Source organism: Saccoglossus kowalevskii, chromosome 14 (assembly GCF_978046115.1).
Source record: "Saccoglossus kowalevskii chromosome 14, keSacKowa6.1, whole genome shotgun sequence".
NCBI classification, from domain to species: Eukaryota; Metazoa; Hemichordata; class Enteropneusta; family Harrimaniidae; genus Saccoglossus; species Saccoglossus kowalevskii.
The window spans coordinates 12,900,438-12,921,217 of NC_140654.1; the positions used below are offsets into that span (position 1 = coordinate 12,900,438).

Below are 20,780 nucleotides of genomic sequence, written 5' to 3' on the forward strand. Positions count from 1 at the left end.
CAGCATGGTTTATGAATTGACAAATACAACATGGCCAATAAATTGACAATTACAGCATGGTTTATGAATTGACAAATACAACATGGCCAATAAATTGACAATTACAGCATGGGCTATAAATTGACTAATACAACATGGCCAATAAATTGACAATTACAGCATGGTCTATAAATTGACAAATACAACATGGCCAATAAATTGACAAATACAACATGGCCAATAAATTGACAATTACAGCATGGCCAATAAATTGACAATTACAGCATGGCCAATAAATTGACAATTACAGCATGGTTTATGAATTGACAATTACAACATGGCCAATAAATTGACAATTACAGCATGGTTTATGAATTGACAAATACAACATGGCCAATAAATTGACAATTACAGCATGGGCTATAAATTGACTAATACAACATGGCCAATAAATTGACAATTACAGCATGGTCTATAAATTGACAAATACAACATGGCCAATAAATTGACAAATACAACATGGCCAATAAATTGACAATTACAGCATGGTCTATAAATTGACAAATACAACATGGCCTATAAATTGACAATTACAGCATGGTCTATAAATTGACAATTACAACATGGCCAATAAATTGACAATTACAGCATGGTCTATAAATTGACAAATACAACATGGTCTATAAATTGACAAATACAACATGGCCTATAAATTGACAATTACAGCATGGTCTATAAATTGACAATTACAGCATGGTCTATAAATTGACAAATACAACATGGCCTATAAATTGACAATTACAGCATGGTCTATAAATTTACAAATACAACATGGCCTATAAATTGACAATTACAGCATGGTCTATAAATTGACAATTACAACATGGCCAATAAATTGACAAATACAACATGGCCAATAAATTGACAATTACAGCATGGCCAATAAATTGACAATTACAGCATGGTTTATGAATTGACAAATACAACATGGCCAATAAATTGACAATTACAGCATGGTCTATAAATTGACAATTACAGCATGGTCTATAAATTGACAAATACAACATGGCCTATAAATTGACAATTACAACATGGCTAATAAATTGACAAATACAACATGGCCAATAAATTGACAGCCATGCACTCACTACCTCATTCATAGACCGCCATCCACTTACTACCTCATTAAGAGGCAGCCATTCACTCACTACCTCATTCAGAGACTGCCATCCACTTACTAGCTCATTCAGAGACTGCCATCCACTTACTACCTCATTCAGAGACTGCCATTCACTCACTACCTCATTCAGAGACTGCCATTCACTCACTACCTCATTCAGAGACTGCCATCCACTTACTAGCTCATTCAGAGGCAGCCATTCACTTACTACCTCATTCAGAGACTGCCTTCCACCCATGCACCACCTCATTCTGAGACCGCCATCCACTTACTACCTCATTGAGAGAATGCCATGCACTCAGTGTCTCATTTAGAGAATGCCATGCACTCAGTGTCTCATTCAGAGACTGCCATGCACTCACTACCTCATCCAGAAGCCGCCATCCACTCACTACCTCATTCCGAGACTGCCATCAACTCACTAAGTCATTCAGAGACCACTATCCACATACTACCTCATTCAGAGGCCACCATGCACTTACTACCTCATTCCGAGACTGCCATCCACTCACTGCCTCATTCAGAGACTGCCTTCCACCCATGCACCACCTCATTCTGAGACCGCCATCCACTTACTACCTCATTGAGAGAATGCCATGCACTCAGTGTCTCATTTAGAGAATGCCATGCACTCAGTGTCTCATTCAGAGACTGCCATGCACTCACTACCTCATCCAGAAGCCGCCATCCACTCACTACCTCATTCCGAGACTGCCATCAACTCACTAAGTCATTCAGAGACCACTATCCACATACTACCTCATTCAGAGGCCACCATGCACTTACTACCTCATTCCGAGACTGCCATCCACTCACTGCCTCATTCAGAGACCACCATGCACTTACTACCTCATTCAGAGATTGCTATGCACTTACTACCTAATAATAATAATAATAATAATAATTTATTCCCTTTGCTTCCTCCGATAGAGGTATGAGAGAACTAAATAATATACATTACATAATACAAACGAAAAAAGAATGTACATGGAAGCGTCACACGAAATAAATTAATAAATTAGAAGAAATGCATAATAAGGCACCAGCCCAAAATTACAAAAAGCAAATAAATAAATAAAAATACCTGGCACTGAATCGGTGGTCAGAATTGATCTGGCTGAACTAAAAACCGCTTCATTATATCTTTACAGAATCTAGAAAGATTTACCAACTCCGATTCTGATACATTTTTAAAGTGTTAAAAATCTCTCCCATTCTTTACTCAAGGACAGACACTCAAAGATATAGTGAAATTCATCACCTTCATTCATTACCTTGGCATAAGGTACACATTCTATCATGAACGGCCTTATTACCTAATTCAGAGACTGCCATCCACTTACTACCTCATTCTGAGACTGCCATCTAATCACTACCTCATTCTGAGACTGCCATCTAATCACTACCTCATTCTGAGACTGCCATCTAATCACTACCTCATTCTGAGACTACCATCTAATCACTACCTCATTCTGAGACTGCCATCTAATCACTACCTCATTCTGAGACTGCCATCTAATCACTACCTCATTCTGAGACTACCATCTAATCACTACCTCATTCTGAGACTACCATCTAATCACTACCTCATTCTGAGACTGCCATCTACTTGCTGTCTCGTACATTTTTTGTTTTATATATATGAAGAATTAAACAAATCTGGCAAAAGTCGTAGAGCATGCTATATCAAATCTGCATTTACATGTTATTGATAACAAGTTTTAGTAACATATGTAGGAGAGTGGGTAGGTACATGTATGTAAATAAATATTGAATATTGTAAATGAAATAAATGTTGATATTGATCATAAATGTGTTTATTTTTTTTTTATAGGACCCCTTTGCGCACACCTGGGGAGAACCAGAAAAATACAAAAAAAAATTTTGCAATGTCTGTCGACGTAGTCTAGATCATTTAGCATTGCGATGTGAAGGTACTGTTTTATTTACTACTAGATATGCACATGTATCTGTTGAATGAGTGTGGGTGTGTTGAAATATCTTCTACCACATATAGTACATGTAACTAAAGACCTTCATAAATACTTCTTTGAAGGCTAATATAGTTGTACATGTACATGATGTTTTACACGATTTAATTTTTTTTTAAACTTTTTTTTTCCTTTTACGAGTTTTTGATTCACTGATGCATCATGTACATTTGTATGTTAAAGTTGTATTTTTGTCAAAATTGTGTTTTAAGACTTTGATATGTTTGACATATATAAGTATTGTAATAAACAGCATTTTTGTATATCTTTTTTTGTGATTGTGTTTTTAGCATTTTAGGGTTTCGTCAAGTCAAGTCTGTTTGTTGACTGAAGACAGACTATGATTATTATTAAATCATTATTTGATGTGAAGCATTTTACATTAGGATTAGTGTGAAGTTCACTCTTATTCGTATTTAGAGATCGATCATTTTACTCACATAATCACTACCTCATAGCAAATTTTGAACATTGAACATTATGTATTTCTTAGGTTACTTGTGTTTAGCACACTTCCGAAGCAAAATTCAAAAACCACTGCATGACAGGATTCATTGATAAATAACATAATATGTCATCTTTCTTTCTGTGTGACCTACAACTTACAAGCACCGTAACTTTCAGATGTGCTTTTTGCCATTCAACTTAAAAAAGTACTATCAGAGGTACATTACTTGGGGTTTGCAACTACGGTGACATGATACCAAGATCGCCCGTTACAATCTCGCTCTCGCATAAGCGTTCCAACTCAGAAAAATGCGAATGCGCATGCCCGAGATAACTTGGATACTGGGATGTCCAGGTGGATCAAAATAGCTGCTCACGATATGACGGATTACGATAACTATATTTTCTGTACATTTTCGATGTATTACATTTTTTCACTATGAATGTGGTAATACATGTTTTATTGTTTTATTACAAACAGTCTATGTCATGTCAGAAGAGAGTAGCATCAGTCTCGCTATCTACGAGATGAGACTTGAATGGAATCTTGGCATGATGTCACCATACAGTACTATGTGCGTTGCAAACCCCAAGTAATGTACCTCTGGTAGTATATATTTTGTGAATAAATTTAATTGTCTTTTTTTCCTTTTTCAGTTTGTGAATATTATTCCCATGCCGCCTGTCTTGACTTCGTGGTCAGTGATTGCCCACAAGTAGCATGCTATGACCCAAACAAAAAAGTGAGTATTAAGAATTATGCAATATATGATTTACACCCTACAAAAAAGCCACTGATCCCACAACCTGCAGGAAATGAAAAGCCACTGATCCAACACACTGAGGTAATTGCCAAGCCACTGACAACCGGGGGGAAAATGACAAGCTCACAGTGCCATACTACAGTGTGTATGTAGTGATTAATATCTGGTCTGTGGAAGCTCTCAATGCCATACTATGTGGTGATTAATTTGTGGTCTATGGAAGCTTACAATGCCATACTAATGTGGTGATTAATATGTGGTATATGGAAGCTCACAATGCCATACTAATGTGGTGATTAATATGTGGTCTTTGGAAGCTCATAGTGCCATACTATGTGGTGATGAATATGTGGTCTTTGGTAGCTTACAATGCCATACTAATGTGGTGATTAATATATGGTCTATGGAAGCTCACAGTCCCATACTATGTGGTGATGAATATGTGGTCTTTGGTAGCTTACAATGCCATACTAATGTGGTGATTAATATATGGTCTATGGAAGCTCACAGTCCCATACTATGTGGTGATTAATATGTGGTCTATGGAAGCTTACAATGCCATACTAATGTGGTGATTATTATATGGTCTGTGAAAGCTCACAATGCCATACTATGTGGTGATTAATATGTGGTCTTTGAAAGCTCACAGTGCCATACTATGTGGTGATGAATATGTGGTCTTTGGTAGCTTACAATGCCATACTAATGTGGTGATTAATCTATGGTCTATGGAAGCTCACAGTCCCATACTATGTGGTGATGAATATGTGGTCTTTGGTAGCTTACAATGCCATACTAATGTGGTAATTAATATATGGTCTATGGAAGCTCACAGTCCCATACTATGTGGTGATTAATATGTGGTCTATGGAAGCTTACAATGCCATACTAATGTGGTGATTATTATATGGTCTGTGAAAGCTCACAATGCCATACTATGTGGTGATTAATATGGGGTCTATGGAAGCTCACAGTGCCATACTATGTGGTGATTAATATATGGTCTATGGAAGCTCACAGTGCCATACTATGTGGTGATTAATATGTGGTCTTTGGAAGCTTACAATGCCATACTCTGTGGTGATTAATATATGGTCTATGGAACTCACAGTGCCATACTACGTGGTGATTAATATGTGGTCTTTGGAAGCTTACAATGCCATACTCTGTGGTGATTAATATATGGTCTATGGAACTCACAATGCCATACTATGTGGTGATTAGTATATGGTCTGAAAGCTCACAATGCCATACTGTGTTGTGATTAATATGTGGTCTATGTAAGCTCACAGTGACATACTATGTGGTGAGTAATATGTGGTCTTTGGAAGCTCACAGTGCTATACTATGTGGTGATTAATATGTGGTCTGTGGAAGCTTACAATGCCATACTATGTGGTGATTAATATATGGTCTGAAAGCTCACAATGCCATACTGTGTTGTGATTAATATATGGTCTGAAAGCTCACAGTGACATACTATGTGGTGAGTAATATATGGTCTATGGAAGCTCACAGTGCTATACTATGTGGTGATTAATATGTGGTCTGTGGAAGCTTACAATGCCATACTATGTGGTGATTAATATGTGGTCTATGGAAGCTCACAATGCCATACTGTGTTGTGATTAATATGTGGTCTATGGAAGCTCACAATGCCATACTATGTGGTGATTAGTATATGATCTGAAAGCTCACAATGCCATACTGTGTTGTGATTAATATGTGGTCTATGTAAGCTCACAGTGACATACTATGTGGTGAGTAATATGTGGTCTTTGGAAGCTCACAGTGCTATACCATGTGGTGATTAATATGTGGTCTGTGGAAGCTTACAATGCCATACTATGTGGTGATTAATATATGGTCTGAAAGCTCACAATGCCATACTGTGTTGTGATTAATATATGGTCTGAAAGCTCACAGTGACATACTATGTGGTGAGTAATATATGGTCTATGGAAGCTCACAGTGCTATACTATGTGGTGATTAATATGTGGTCTGTGGAAGCTTACAATGCCATACTATGTGGTGATTAATATGTGGTCTATGGAAGCTCACAATGCCATACTGTGTTGTGATTAATATGTGGTCTATGGAAGCTCACAGTGCTATACTATGTGGTGATTAATATATGGTCTATGGAAGCTTACAATGCCTATACTATGTGGTGATTAATATGTGGTCTATGGAAACTTACAATGCCATACTAAAGTGGTGATTAATATGTGGTCTATGGAAACTTGCAATGCCGTACTATGTGGTGTTTAATATGTGGTCTATGGAAGCTTACAATGTCATACTAATGTGGTGATTAATATGTGGTCCATGGAAGCTTACAATGCCATACTATGTGGTGATTAATATGTGGTCTATGGTAGCTCAGAGTGCCATACTATGTGGTGACTTAATATGTGGTCTGTGAGCAGCTCACAGTTCCGTACTATGTGGTGACTAATATGTGGTCTATGGAAGCTTACAATGCCATACTATGTGGTGATTAATATGTGGTCTATTGGAAGTTCACAATGCCATACTATGTGGTGATTAATATGTGATCTATGAAAGTTCACAGTGCCATACTATGTAGTGATTTAAATGTGGTCATTGGAATCTTACAATGCCATACTATGTGGTGATTAATATGTGGTCTTTGGAAGCTCACAGTGTCATACTATGTGGTGATTATTATATGGTCTGTGGAAGCTCACAGTGCCGTACTATGTGGTGACTAATATGTGGTCTATGGAAGCTCACAGTGCCATACTATGTGGTAACTAATATGTGGTCTTTGGAATCTTACAATGCCATACTGTGTGGCTCAGTACTCCAAAACATGGAATATGGTTTCCATGGCCACTAAGGTGTATGAATAGCTATAATGGTAATCAATGTATTTAAAATTAAAACTATTGCTGGTATTCTTTGGGGGTAAATTTGACTTTGAGACTACATGTGGTATAATTAGAAGCATTATTAAAATTTTTTTAATCAGTATTAATTGTTTGCACCTAGTCAGCCACTCTGCAGGTAATTTTACAGCTAATGGTGTTTACAAATTGTCAGACCGAAACATTTTATTGTTGCTCGTGTTTTATTTTATTTTACTTTGCCCTTGAAAATTTACTACATATTGTCCTTTTTTGTGGTTAGAATAACAATTTTTATCTGATTCTCTTTAAATACTGTCATTGGTATATCAGCCATTGGCATTATCATTATTTGGTCAGCGTTAGCGTGTGTTGTTTTTTGTTCAGTCACATATTAACATGGAACTTCCATAATCCAATGATATTAGCTGAGAGTATGATATTTTATGTAAAAACTCAATGCATTCTCGGACTTATGTAAATTATATATTCTCCCATGATGAATATCGACCAATGATATTAGCTGAGAGTATATTGATATTTTATGCAAAACTCAATGCATTCTTGGACTTATGTAAATTATATATTCCCATGATAAATATCGACCAATGATATTAGCTGAGAGTATATTGATATTTTATGCAAAAAAACTCAATGCATTCTTGGACTTTTGTAAATTATATACTCCCATGATGAATATTGACCAATGATATTAGCTGAGAGTATATTGATATTTTATGCAAAACTCAATGCATTCTTGGACTTATGTAAATTATATACTCCCATGATGAATATTGACCAATGATATTAGCTGAGAGTATATTGATATTTTATGCAAAACTCAATGCATTCTTGGACTTATGTAAATTATATACTCCCATGATGAATATTGACCAATGATATTAGCTGAGAGTATATTGATATTTTATGCAAAACTCAATGCATTCTTGGACTTATGTAAATTATATACTCCCATGATGAATATTGACCAATGATATTAGCTGAGAGTATATTGATATTTTATGTAAAAACTCAATGCATTCTTGGACTTATGTAAATTATATACTCCCATGATGAATATTGACCAATGATATTAGCTGAGAGTATATTGATATTTTATGCAAAACTCAATGCATTCTTGGACTTATGTAAATTATATACTCCCATGATGAATATTGACCAATGATATTAGCTGAGAGTATATTGATATTTTATGTAAAAACTCAATGCATTCTTGGACTTATGTAAATTATATACTCCCATGATGAATATTGACCAATGATATTAGCTGAGAGTATATTGATATTTTATGTAAAAAAACTCAATGCATTCTTGGACTTATGTAAATTTTATATTCCCACGATAAATATCGACCAATGATATTAGCTGAGAGTATATTGATATTTTATGTAAAAACTCAATGCATTCTTGGACTTATGTAAATTATATACTCCCATGATGAATATTGACCAATGATATTAGCTGAGAGTATATTGATATTTTATGTAAAAAAACTCAATGCATTCTTGGACTTATGTAAATTTTATATTCCCACGATAAATATCGACCAATGATATTAGCTGAGAGTATATTGATATTTTATGCAAAAATCAATGCATTCTTGGACTTGTGTAAATTATATACTCCCATGATGAATATCGACCAATGATATTAGCTGAGAGTATATTGATATTTTATGTAAAAAAACTCAATGCATTCTTGGACTTATGTAAATTTTATATTCCCACGATAAATATCGACCAATGATATTAGCTGAGAGTATATTGATATTTTATGCAAAAATCAATGCATTCTTGGACTTATGTAAATTATATACTCCCATGATGAATATTGACCAATGATATTAGCTGAGAGTATATTGATATTTTATGTAAAAAAACTCAATGCATTCTTGGACTTATGTAAATTTTATATTCCCACGATAAATATCGACCAATGATATTAGCTGAGAGTATATTGATATTTTATGCAAAAATCAATGCATTCTTGGACTTGTGTAAATTATATACTCCCATGATGAATATCGACCAATGATATTAGCTGAGAGTATATTGATATTTTATGTAAAAACTCAATGCATTCTTGGACTTTTGTAAATTATATACTCCCATGATGAATATTGACCAATGATATTAGCTGAGAATATGATATTTTATGTAAAAACTCAATGCATCATTGGACTTGTGTAAATTTGTACTTTCTGATATTTTCTTATCTTTTTAATCTAAGTTAATCAATTTTGTATTGTTTTGCTTTAGACTCCACCATTGATCCTGCATCATTGGAGGGAGGGCAATTTACCAACTAATGCGAAATGTTACGTATGTAAAAAGACTTGTGGCAGCTCAGAATGTCTGGTCAGCAAAAGATGTGAATGGTGTGGCATTACTGTAAGTACCGGTAACCACTATTCGCATAGTAATTGTTACCATTCATGATAAATACCATAAATGACAGAGATGTGTTTATGATCAAAATAAGTCATATTTCAATGATCCACTATGTAAGATGTACTTCTAATATAGCAAAAACAGTGAAGCAGAGTTGTATACAAAATTGATCCAATTATCTTGCCAAATTAGCATTTCACCATCATCTTTGGTATATTCACAATATTCAAGATAGTTTCAAATCATTAAAATATTATGCTTGGACTTGACCGACAAAAGATGTCAACCCAAATGCCAGACTAATGATGTGGCCAAAGCTACTGGCAAAGTTTCGATGTACTGTATATACTGTCAGTACTTGAATTTGCATGTTGAAAAAGTCGAGAGAGTGACTCTTAATTTCAGGGACTGTCACCCGGCCAGCACACTAAATGTAAAATGTGAATGCTTTACATAGGCTCATACTGGATGTTATCGTCAAATATCTCCCGAGTGTAACTATGGACCACTGCGAGATCTCATACTGTTTCCACATGCAGTGTCTATGCCCAAGACTAACTACTCTGTCAAAGAAATGTCCAAGACTGCAGGTTAGTCTTTTGTTAAAGAAAACATTTTATAACTCATATTTGTTAAGTTGCCCTGTATGTTGGAACAATGGTGGTGTCAAAGTGACTTTTGTGAATCAAATTGTGACACGTGTACCAGGGTCACTGTAACTTTTGAGAATCAAATCGTAATATCTGGAACAGTCACAGTGACTTGATCAAATGGTAACGTATTGAACAGTCGCAGTGATTTTAGTGAATCAAATCGTGACACGTGGAACAGTGGTAGAAGTCACAGTGACTTTAGTGAATCAAATTGTAACACATGGAACAGTGGTAGAAGTCACAGTGACTTTAGTGAATCAAATCGTAACATGTGGAACAGTGGTAGAAGTCACAGTGACTTTAGTGAATCAAATCGTGACACGTGGAACAGTGGTAGAAGTCACAGTGACTTTAGTGAATCAAATTGTAACACATGGAACAGTGGTAGAAGTCACAATGACTTTAGTGAATCAAATCGTAACACATGGAACAGTGGTAGAAGTCACAGTGACTTTAGTGAATCAAATTGTAACACATGGAACAGTGGTAGAAGTCACAGTGACTTTAGTGAATCAAATCGTAACACATGGAACAGTGGTAGAAGTCACAGTGACTTTAGTGAATCAAATCGTAACACATGGAACAGTGGTAGAAGTCACAGTGACTTTAGTGAATCAAATCGTAACACATGGAACAGTGGTAGAAGTCACAGTGACTTTAGTGAATCAAATCGTAACACATGGAACAGTGGTAGAAGTCACAGTGACTTTAGTGAATCAAATCGTAACATGTGGAACAGTGGTAGAAGTCACAGTGACTTTAGTGAATCAAATCGTGACACGTGGAACAGTGGTAGAAGTCACAGTGACTTTAGTGAATCAAATTGTGACACGTGGAACAGTGGTAGAAGTCACAGTGACTTTAGTGAATCAAATCGTAACATGTGGAACAGTGGTAGAAGTCACAGTGACTTTAGTGAATCAAATCGTAACACATGGAACAGTGGTAGAAGTCACAGTGACTTTAGTGAATCAAATCGTAACACGTGGAACAGTGGTAGAAGTCACAGTGACTTTAGTGAATCAAATTGTGACACGTGGAACAGTGGTAGAAGTCACAGTGACTTTAGTGAATCAAATTGTAACACATGGAACGGTGGTAGAAGTCACAGTGACTTTAGTGAATCAAATTGTAACACATGGAACGGTGGTAGAAGTCACAGTGACTTTAGCGAATCAAATTGTAACACGTGGAACAGTGGTAGAAGTCACAGTGACTTTAGTGAATCAAATCGTGACACGTGGAACGGTGGTAGAAGTCACAGTGACTTTGGTGAATCAAATTGTAACACATGGAACGATGGTAGAAGTCACAGTGACTTTAGCGAATCAAATTGTAACACGTGGAACAGTGGTAGAAGTCACAGTGACTTTAGTGAATCAAATCGTGACACGTGGAACGGTGGTAGAAGTCACAGTGACTTTAGCGAATCAAATTGTAACACGTGGAACAGTGGTAGAAGTCACAGTGACTTTAGTGAATCAAATTGTAACACGTGGAACAGTGGTAGAAGTCACAGTGACTTTATTTAGTGAATCAAATTATAACACATGGAACGGTGGTAGAAGTCACAGTGACTTTGGTGAATCAAATCGTGACACGTGGAACAGTGGTAGAAGTCACAGTAACTTTAGTGAATCAAATTGTAACACATGGAACAGTGGTAGAAGTCACAGTGACTTTAGTGAATCAAATCGTAACACGTGGAACAATGGTAGAAGTCACAGTGACTTTGGTGAATCAAATCGTAACATGTGGAACAGTGGTAGAAGACACAGTGACTTTAGTGAATCAAATTGTAACACGTGGAACAGTGGTTGAAGTCACAGTGACTTTAGTGAATCAAATCGTAACACGTGGAACAGTGGTAAAGTCACACTGACTTTAGTGAATCAGATTGTGACACGTGGAACAGTGGTAGAAGTCGCAGTGACCTTAGTGAATCAAATCTTTAACACGTGGAACAGTGGTAGAAGTCACAGTGACCTTGCATATTATTAAAAAATGTAAACAGAAAAATCATAAAAGAAAAAAAAAATGACTCCACACTGCATCTTTCAAGTCCTCCAGGGTTTTCATTCAGTCTACCCACAGTCCCTCTATCCCCAGTCTGGAAACGACTAGCGTTCTTTTGTCTCGAACCGCAGTGCGGGTAAACAAACCATTCACACGCGGGCGGAGGGAGTCAGGAAGTCAGACAGATTACAATACCTTCAAAAGTTACCGTCATGCAAAGGGATACCTCATTGTATGACTTCACTTTGACTTCAAATTCGGGCAACCACAATGTAAACAAACATGTAAACAAAATTATCACTAAGAAATTTGGGTTTTTTGAACCCTGATACGCATCACAACCTGCCTACCAACTCATAAACATCCAGTTCCTGCAATTCAAAGATTAATATTGGGAATTATGTTCATTTTCTCATTTTAATAGGGAAAAAACTTCGCGTGCTAACATGCTGACATTGCTAAACAAATCTTGTCAAAATGGCGTCGTTCATGTTAACATAGTCGATCGAAAAACCTGTGATATTTCTGATTCTTGGGGGGTTCATAACAGTTCAAGTCAACTATACAACAACTAATGACTTTATTCTATCCAAAAGTATATAACAATGCTTCAATGTTTGTATATAAATGATTTTTTAGCACAGAATTGAATACATTGTCATTTCAAAACGTCGCCATTTGCATTTACGATCTAAAAAACATCCATAAAAGTCGCTCAATTTAACATTAATAAAATGCGGTGTGACAAATAACAAATCAGCCCACCAATTTTTAATGATATGTTTCGATCATAAAATGTCAAATTTGAAGACAAATATTGGTTTCGTGCACAGAAGTATGGTAAATAAAATTGAATTAATTTCAATCACCCCAAAATCAAAAACGACAAATATCTGGGTAGACGGTATGAAAATTTGTTGCGAAAATGTGTCGCTGCTGGTAAAATAGATGAATTAAAGAACTACTCGCTGGCTAAAATATGACCTTATACAGATATCCTGGTTAAAAAATTATGTGAAAAAGTACGAATTCTAGAATAAACAACTAAGTTGTAAAAAAAATACATAACACTGACGATGTCAAATCACGTACTGATCACGTGACAATGCTTTTCCCACACCCGCAATGCGCCTTTGCCAGGGAAGGAGACCAATTCACACCTAATACAATGACCGTTTCTAGACCGTTTACTATCACTGTTAATCTCTGTGTATAGAGATATCAGTTAGACTGGATAGTTATTATGTGATATTCTGGTAAATATCTTAATTTCAACACACTCTTGGTTACTCTTACCACTAAAATTTTGTAAATTTATTTTGCATTTTTCTATAAATTTTATAATTATGGACCATAATTTTTTTATTGTCACCAAGTCTGGAGCAAAATTTTTTTGAAAAAAAAAATATGGAAAAAATTTGCAAGTTTATTTTTTATGAAGTTGACAACAAATTTATTATGTTTCCACAGAATTTGTATTCACAGAGAATAGAATGTCTTGGAGCGGTTCATTGATATAGAACATGACCTTGAGATTGGTGGTATTTGTATTGATACTTTGATAACATTTCAAGGCTACATATGTGTGTAGGTGTGATGAATGAGATGTTGAAGCTGATAGAGAGTGTTTATTACATCAGAGAAAACTTATATATATATTTATTAAACTAGTGTATGACAGTTCTTTTTTGTTATAATTTTCATATTCTTCATGTGAGCTTCATTGTAGGCTTGAACTAGATTACTGTAGAATACTTTATTTTCGCTTGGAATTTATTTTCGCTATTTTCGTTGAAAGGATGATTCTGTGAAAATAAAATCCAGCGAATATACTTTTTTTCCTATATTTCACATTCAACTCGTCAAAAATCAGTGAAAATAAATTCCATACAAAACATCCAAAATGCCTTTTCAGCGAAAATTTATTGCAGCTAAAATAAAGTATTTCACAGTTGATAATGATACCAAAAATGCTAAACTTTGGTTTTCTGTTAATCAATCACATTTATCCTTTTCATCAACAACATCGGAAGCAAGATTTGTGTATGTTTTTAGCATTCCATCTCATTTGTATATATGAACACAGGGTTTAATGGTGACATTTTATTGCCTGTGATTATAGAGCTTGTTATTATTTGTATCCTGTCATATTTATTTACAGTTTTATCTCAGTTCCTATGCATATTGTTCTAAAATATTAGCATTTTTTTTTGTGCATAGAAAGTCCAAAAGTTGACAATTTTTGTTCATAATATGAAACATATTGCTCTTTCCAGTTGAGTGGGTTGGATGTTTAAAATTATTTTCAATTGGCAACACACATGTTTCAGCCCTGTTTACAGCCTCTTGGGTTCTTGCCCTGTTTACAGCCTCTTGGGTTCTTGCCCTGTTTACAGCCTTTTGGACTCTTGCCCTGTTTACAGCCTCTTGGGTTCTTGCCCTGTTTACAGCCTCTTGGGTTCTTGCCCTGTTTACAGCCTCTTGGGTTCTTTTCCTGTTTACATCCTCTTGGGTTCTTGCCCTGTTTACAGCCTCTTGGGTACTTGCCCTGTTTACTGCCTCTTGGGTTCTTGCCCTCTTTACAGCCTCTTGGGTTCGTGCCCTGTTTACAGCCTCTCGGGTTCGTGCCCTGTTTACAGCCTCTTGGGTTCTTGCCCTGTTTACAGCCTCTTGGGTTCTTGCCCTGTTTACAGCCTCTTGGGTTCTTGCCCTGTTTACTGCCTCTTGGGTTCTTGCCAAACTCTTGGGTTCTTGCCCTGTTTACAGCCTCTTGGGTTCTTGCCCTGTTTACAGCCTCTTGGGTTCTTGCCCTGTTTACAGCCTCTTGGGTTCTTGCCCTGTTTACTGCCTCTCGGGTTCGTGCCCTGTTTACAGCCTCTTGGGTTCTTGCCCTGTTTACAGCCTCTTGGGTTCTTGCCCTGTTTACAGCCTCTTGGGTTCTTGCCCTGTTTACAGCCTCTTGGGTTCTTGCCCTGTTTACTGCCTCTTGGGTTCTTGCCCTGTTTACAGCCTCTTGGGTTCTTGCCCTGTTTACAGCCTATTGGATTCTTTCACTGTTTACAGCCTCTTTGGTTCTTTCCCTGTTTACAGCCTCTTGGGTTCTTGCCCTGTTTACAGCCTCTTGGGTTCTTGCCCTGTTTACAGCCTCTTGGGTTCTTGCCCTGTTTACAGCCTCTTGGATTCTTTCACTGTTTACAGCCTCTTGGGTTCTTGCCCTGTTTACAGCCTCTTGGGTTCTTGCCCTGTTTACAGCCTCTTGGGTTCTTGCCCTGTTTACAGCCTCTTGGGTTCTTGCCCTGTTTACAGCCTCTTGGGTTCTTTCCCGGTTTACAGCCTCTTGGGTTCTTGCCCTGTTTACAGCCTCTTGGGTTCTTGCCCTGTTTACAGCCTCTTGGGTTCTTTCCCGGTTTACAGCCTCTTGGGTTCTTGCCCTGTTTACAGCCGCTTGGATTCTTGCCCTGTTTACAGCCTCTTGGGTTCTTTTCCTGTTTACAGCCTCTTGGGTTCTTTCCCTGTTTACAGCCTCTTGGATTCTTGCCCTGTTTACAGCTTCTTGGGTTCTTGCCCTGTTTACTGCCTCTTGGGTTCTTGCCAAACTCTTGGATTCTTGCCCTGTTTACAGCCTCTTGGGTTCTTTCCCTGTTTACAGCCTCTTGGATTCTTGCCCTGTTTACAGCCTCTTGGGTTCTTGCCCTGTTTACAGCCTCTTGGGTTCTTGCCCTGTTTACAGCCTCTTGGGTTCTTTTCCTGTTTACAACCTCTTGGGTTCTTTCCCTGTTTACAGCCTCTTGGATTCTTGCCCTGTTTACATCATCTACATGTAGTCCTGTATTGACACCACTCAGCTGGGATCTAAATGCAGTTCTGTATTGACACCACTCAGCTGGGATCTACATGTAGTCCTGTATTGACAGCACTCAGCTGGGATCTACATGTAGTCCTGTATTGACACCACTCAGCTGGGATCTAAATGTAGTCCTGTATTGACACCACTCAGCTGGGATCTACATGTAGTTCTGTATTGACACCACTCAGCTGGGATCTACATGTAGGCATGAATGGACACCATTGCATACTCGTTTATTCACTGACTAGGTTTTTTTTTCTGTTGGCCTGAAAAATGGTATGCAGACCATACAGAAAGCCACACTAAATATTCTCTTTTTCAATTCCTGAATTGTTTTCTCTATATCAGGCTGTATTTTATAATAAATGTATCATATGTATGCATTTATACATGCTTCACAAATTGTTCTATGTTCTAGTACTTTTTGCTACCATTTCAGATGCTACTTTACCAAGGAAGCTGTGTCTGAAATGTCTTTATGTATTGAATGATTGAAATACACAATTTACCAACTACATGTACCATTTCTAGTTCAGTGGTCATCAGTCAACTTTTTAGCTCCGCTGTTGACTTTGTCGAGGGAGCTTATCATATGTGTGATTGTTCGTCGTCCGTGTCAATGTTTTACTCTTTTTGTGTCTTTTGCTTGATAACTACAAGCCTGAATGCTTTGATACTTGGTGTATATCTACCTTGGGTATACCTCTCTCAGATTTGTTCATTTCATGATGATATCTTCAATTCTCTATTTTTCGTGAATATTTTTGTCATTTTTGGTAAAAAGTTGTATTTTCGACTTCTTGTTAAAAACTGTAAGTCCAATTGCTTTGATATTACATATATAGGTACTACATGTGGACTTCTCTCAGATTTGTTCATTTTGTAATGATATCTTTAATTCTCTAATTTTGGTGAATATTTTTTTAATTTTTGGTAAAAAGTGATATTTTCAACTTCTCGTTAAAAACCGCAAGTCCAATTGCTTTGATATTACATATATAGGTACTACATGTGGTTCTAACTCAGATTTGTTCATTTCATGATGATATCTTCAATTCTCTAATTTTGATGAATATTTTTGTCATTTTTGGTAAAAAGTGATATTTTCCACTTCTTGTTGAAAACCGCAAGTCTGATTGTTTTGATACTATGCATATTGTTCATTTTCTAATGATATCTTCTGTTCTTTAATTGAAATGTGCATTGCTAACAGCGGAGCTATCTCAGCCGACCGCCTGCTTGTTAATTGTCCAATTGTTTTTAGACTATTTCTTGAAAATTACTAGCCCGATTGCTTTGATATTTTATTAGTCCCCGTTCGGACGGAGTCCGAAAACGGGGACTTATGTTTTGCCCTGTGTGCGTCCGTCCGTCCGTGCGTCCGTCCGTGATCACCTGTATCTCGAACATGCATGGACCGATTATGTTCAAACTTCACTCATACATCACACATTATATGGGACATATGCACATGCATTTTTTTCATGATCCGATTAACGATAGCCGAATAGCGTCCATTTTAAGGCCGAAAATGCATCAAAATTGCACATTTTCGCCATTCCGGACCCGGATCTCAGTTATGCATGGACGGATTTCGTTCAAATTTGATACATACATTAAACATAATAGGACCTTGATGCACGTCATTTTTTTTTTCAGATCAAGTTCGAAATGGCTGACTGGCGGCCATTTTGTTTTAAAGAATTCAGTTCTGGATCCGTATCCGAGACATGTCTGAATTGATCAAGTTCAAACTTCACACACACAAGGTACATCATGTCACAAATATGTATGTGCATTTGTTTCATGATCCCATTAACGATAGCCAAATGGCGGCCGCTTTAAGGCCGAAAATGCATTGAAATCGCACATTTTCACCATTCCGAACCCAGATCTCAGTTATGCATGGACGGATTTCATTCAAATTTGGTACATACATTAAACATAATAGGACCTTGATGCACGTCATTTTTTTTTTCAGATCAAGTTCGAAATGGCTGACTGGCGGCCATTTTGTTTTAAAGAATTCAGTTCTGGATCCGTATCCGAGACATGTCTGGATTGATCAAGTTCAAACTTCACACACACAAGGTACATCATGTCACAAATATGTATGTGCATTTGTTTCATGATCTCATTAACGATAGCCAAATGGCGGTCGCTTTAAGGCCGAAAATGCATTGAAATCGCACATTTTCACCATTCCGAACCCGGATCTCAGTTATGCATGGACGGATTTCATTCAAATTTGGTACTTACATTAAACATAATAGGACCTTGATGCATGTCATTTTTTTTTCCGGATCAAGTTCGAAATAGCAGACTGGCGGCCATTTTCTTAAAGAATTCAGTTCTGGATCCGTATCCGAGACATGTCTGGATTGATCAAGTTCAAACTTCACACACACAAGGTACATCATGTCACAAATATGTATGTGCATTTGTTTCATGATCCCATTAACGATAGCCAAATGGCGGCCGCTTTAAGGCCGAAAATGCATTGAAATCGCACATTTTCACCATTCCGAACCCGGATCTCAGTTATGCATGGACGGATTTCATTCAAATTTGGTACTTACATTAAACATAATAGGACCTTGATGCACGTCATTTTTTTTCCCGGATCAAGTTCGAAATGGCAGACTGGCGGCCATTTTCTTAAAGAATTCAGTTCTGGATCCGTATCCAAGACATGTCTGGATTGATCAAGTTCAAACTTCACACACACATGGTGCATCATGTCACAAATAGATATGTGCATTTGTTTCATGATCCGCTTAACAATAGCTGAATGATGGCCATTTTAAGACCGAAAATGCATTAAAATCACGTATTTTCACAATTCCGAAACCAGATCTCAGTCATGCATGGATGGATTTTGTTCAGATTTAGTACAATGTGTTGTACATATGCAGGTGCATTTCGGTCATGATCTGCTTTGAATGTATATGTCACTCAAATATGAACGGAACGGGGACGTTTCATTGACAATGACTTGTATATAGATACCTTGGATGAACCTTTGTCCAATTTATTTGTGATGTGATGTTTTCAATCCAACTTTTTCTAGATACTGTGGTTCAGATTGCTTTTGTTTATGCATTGCAAACAGTGGTGTTATATCTTACAATGTGCTACTTGTCTATTTATCAAAAAGTGTTCTGTGGTCTAACTGACTATAACTTGTAATTCCTTGCTTCTTTGGTATGATAGTGATGCTGACCCTCAGTGTTGTATTTCAAACAAATGACTAAAAGACATAAAACCAATTTTGTAAGACTGTTTGTGTGCCTCTGATTACTTGTTTATTATTTGTTATTAAATCTATTTCCAAGTGTTTATAACTTACTTCAATGTGTGACTTATTTTTTCCCTTTTATTTTGTTCTATAATATTATTATAATCAGTGTTTTGTTTTATTGTTATTGTTTTAATATTATTATAAACAGTGTCCTACATTTTGGGAAATCTGTTGATGTTGAATATTATTGCGATCACAGACCTAAACAATTAATTTTAATGTAAAACACTGTCCATATTAAATGTGTGTGTGCTTTACCATGTTTGGCCAAATCCTCCTCTGCAAAATGTTCCCATATTTACATAATTATGAATATTGTAAGAATATTTAATACATAATCCCATGATATTTTTTCAGCAGACACGTCTGATTTCTGTAAAAGCCGTAGGGGAGGATTATGCTGTTCTGGCAGTAAACATTAATGTCTGCATACGTCTATGTAAAAGAAAATAACATGGGATTACATATCTATCACATGCATATTTCTACGGTCCAAAAAAGTGAAATGGTCGAGTGTTGAAAGTCAAACCAATGCTGAAATAACGCTGAATATGACTATATTGTGCGTGCATCATATGCTAATTTTGTGTACGCCATGTTGTTCTAATGCACACAAACGTCTTGTGTACTCTGTTTTGCAATACTTCTCATTTGTTATATTTGCTCTAATTTCACTCATTTTTTTTCTTTCTATATTTCAAATTAAATTGAAATTATTTCTTATTATAAATCTTAAAATTATTTCATTCAAACATTAAAACCATCTTACTCTATGGTGCAGATGTCTGGGGATCAGAGATTTTGGATCTTGGAAAAGGGTAGAAATATTCAATTGAAAAAAACACGCTTGAAATTTTGTAAGGGAACACTTTGTTTAAATAGATGTACAAGCAACGCAGCATGTAGGAGCGAAATAGGCGAATTACCCCGATTAATATAAATGAAATTAATTCCAATAAAATACTGGTTAAGACTAAAAGATATGCCAGAGGATAACCTTACAAAACAAGCATTCTATGAACAACGAAAATCACAGCAACATACATGGTTATCATCAGTAAATAAAATATTAAAAGATAATTATTACACATCATTAATAAATTTTACAACAGGTATTCCAAAAAGAAACATTCATAAGATTTTAAATAACATTGAAGCAAATATTAAATTAAAAATATGTAAACCAGTGGAAGTCACAAATCTCAAAAGATAATAGTAAACTTAGAACATTTGCAAAAATCAAATTAAAATACTCTTTTGAGCCATATTTGACACTACAAAACATTAATCACAGAAGTGCATTGCTAAAATTGAGAACAA

General features: G+C 36.3%; 1 protein-coding gene across 4 annotated transcripts in view; it reads left to right on the plus strand.

The window, feature by feature from the left end:
* Window positions 1-20,780, plus strand: part of LOC102805499 (diacylglycerol kinase theta-like) — a 117,693-nt gene that overhangs the window by 64,569 nt on the left and 32,344 nt on the right. For all 4 annotated transcript variants that reach the window (XM_085507921.1, XM_085507922.1, XM_085507924.1 and 1 more), the window contains exons 3-6: window positions 2,994-3,093; window positions 4,255-4,340; window positions 9,512-9,643; window positions 10,101-10,233. In XM_085507921.1, the coding sequence (XP_085364047.1) occupies window positions 2,994-3,093; window positions 4,255-4,340; window positions 9,512-9,643; window positions 10,101-10,233 (451 nt within the window). The remainder of the gene's footprint in view (window positions 1-2,993; window positions 3,094-4,254; window positions 4,341-9,511; window positions 9,644-10,100; window positions 10,234-20,780) is intronic.